Consider the following 1,368-nt stretch of genomic DNA (forward strand, 5'->3'; position numbering starts at 1 on the left):
TATTTAACAAAATAAATAGCAAAATATTATATATATTTTTAATATTTCTAAAATACTTAATCACAATTCTGATACTCCAAACATATTTTTTAACTTAAGAAATTCCTAAATATATAAACAACATAGATTTCGTTATATTATTCATCTTTCGTGTTAACATAATTTTAAATGAAACGTTTTATAAATTATACATCTCAAATAATCTGTTTTCTATACAATAATTTCAACAATAATTTAGCATTCTATCTTTTCATATTTGATCTTAAAAAAAATTTCGCTTTCGACGCACCAATGGCTCCCCTTGGGAACTTTCTGGATCCGCCAATGCTACTCTCATATAGGCTACATCGAATATAGCGTGTCCAATATTATCTAAGACGTACTAGGCTCCGGACTTGCGTCGATGAAGTCGATGTCCGAGGACGTCGCGGCGCTCGCTCGGCGACCTTGTCTTGGCGACGCGCTTATGCGCGCTTTGACGCTCGTCGTCGAGACGCTCAGTCGGTTTCCGGTTCGCTGGGCTGGCAGATGTTGCTGCTTTGTTCTGTAATCAAAGGGTTCCGACACGGATGTATCGCTACGTGCGAGGGCTGAGGGAGAGACATGTCGCATCGCTCGGGAGAGATTAACGTGCGCGGGGTGTCGTGCGGGGTCTCAATTCCAGGACACGGGATTATTTGCGAGAGTTGAGAACAATATCAGGAAATATTGAAAAAAAATGAAATAGAGCACAGGATTATTCAATTTGAAACATTTATCTTCAACAATAGCTATCGACGAACAGATCGGGATGAGAGGAGAAGAAAAAAAAAAAGAGAAAAATGTGTCAATAACTCCGAGGAATTTTTTTACTCGAGCGTACTTGAGTCTTTCTTCGGCACCCTTCATGGCAGTGTTCAGTTCCTCCTCCCACTGTTTTTCCTTCTTCTCCCTTTCCTGTCTCTCGATCTCGCGCTCGCGATTGTACACCCGGTATTCCGGGATGTAAGCTAATCTCCGCGTGTCTACGCTCGATCCAGCCCCTTCGGCGAACCCACCGGCGTCCTCCGCCGAGTGTTCAACCCTGAGCGACCTGCAATAGGATGTCGAGATATTGCTTCGACAATTAGCATATTAATTACCTTGGTAATATATAGGATCGCGAGAGAAATACGTAAATTTCAAGATGTTCTCGTAACAGTCGCTAGAGATTGCGTTGTACTGTTCAGTCATGATAATTCTGGCGTGAAAATTATTTCGAAGAGAGATTCTGCTACGCCAAACAAAAACACATAGAAAGGAAAAATGTTAACATGTGAAAGAACAATATCTTTTTTAAAGAGAAATATTGATTTAAAAAATATCTCTTATATATATATATATATATAT

General features: G+C 39.8%; 1 protein-coding gene across 2 annotated transcripts in view; it reads right to left on the reverse strand.

The window, feature by feature from the left end:
• Positions 1-257: 257 nt before the first annotated feature.
• Positions 258-1,368, reverse strand: part of LOC108754987 (serine/threonine-protein kinase 32A) — a 27,730-nt gene continuing 26,619 nt past the window's right edge. For both annotated transcript variants that reach the window (XM_018497684.1, XM_018497683.1), the window contains exons 9-10: positions 863-1,072; positions 258-544 (exon numbers count right to left, since the gene is read on the reverse strand). In XM_018497684.1, coding sequence (XP_018353186.1) covers positions 373-544; positions 863-1,072 — 382 coding nt within the window. In that variant the 3' untranslated portion in view covers positions 258-372. The remainder of the gene's footprint in view (positions 545-862; positions 1,073-1,368) is intronic.

This window comes from Trachymyrmex septentrionalis, unplaced genomic scaffold (assembly GCF_001594115.1).
Source record: "Trachymyrmex septentrionalis isolate Tsep2-gDNA-1 unplaced genomic scaffold, Tsep1.0 scaffold83, whole genome shotgun sequence".
Taxonomy (NCBI): domain Eukaryota; kingdom Metazoa; phylum Arthropoda; class Insecta; order Hymenoptera; family Formicidae; genus Trachymyrmex; species Trachymyrmex septentrionalis.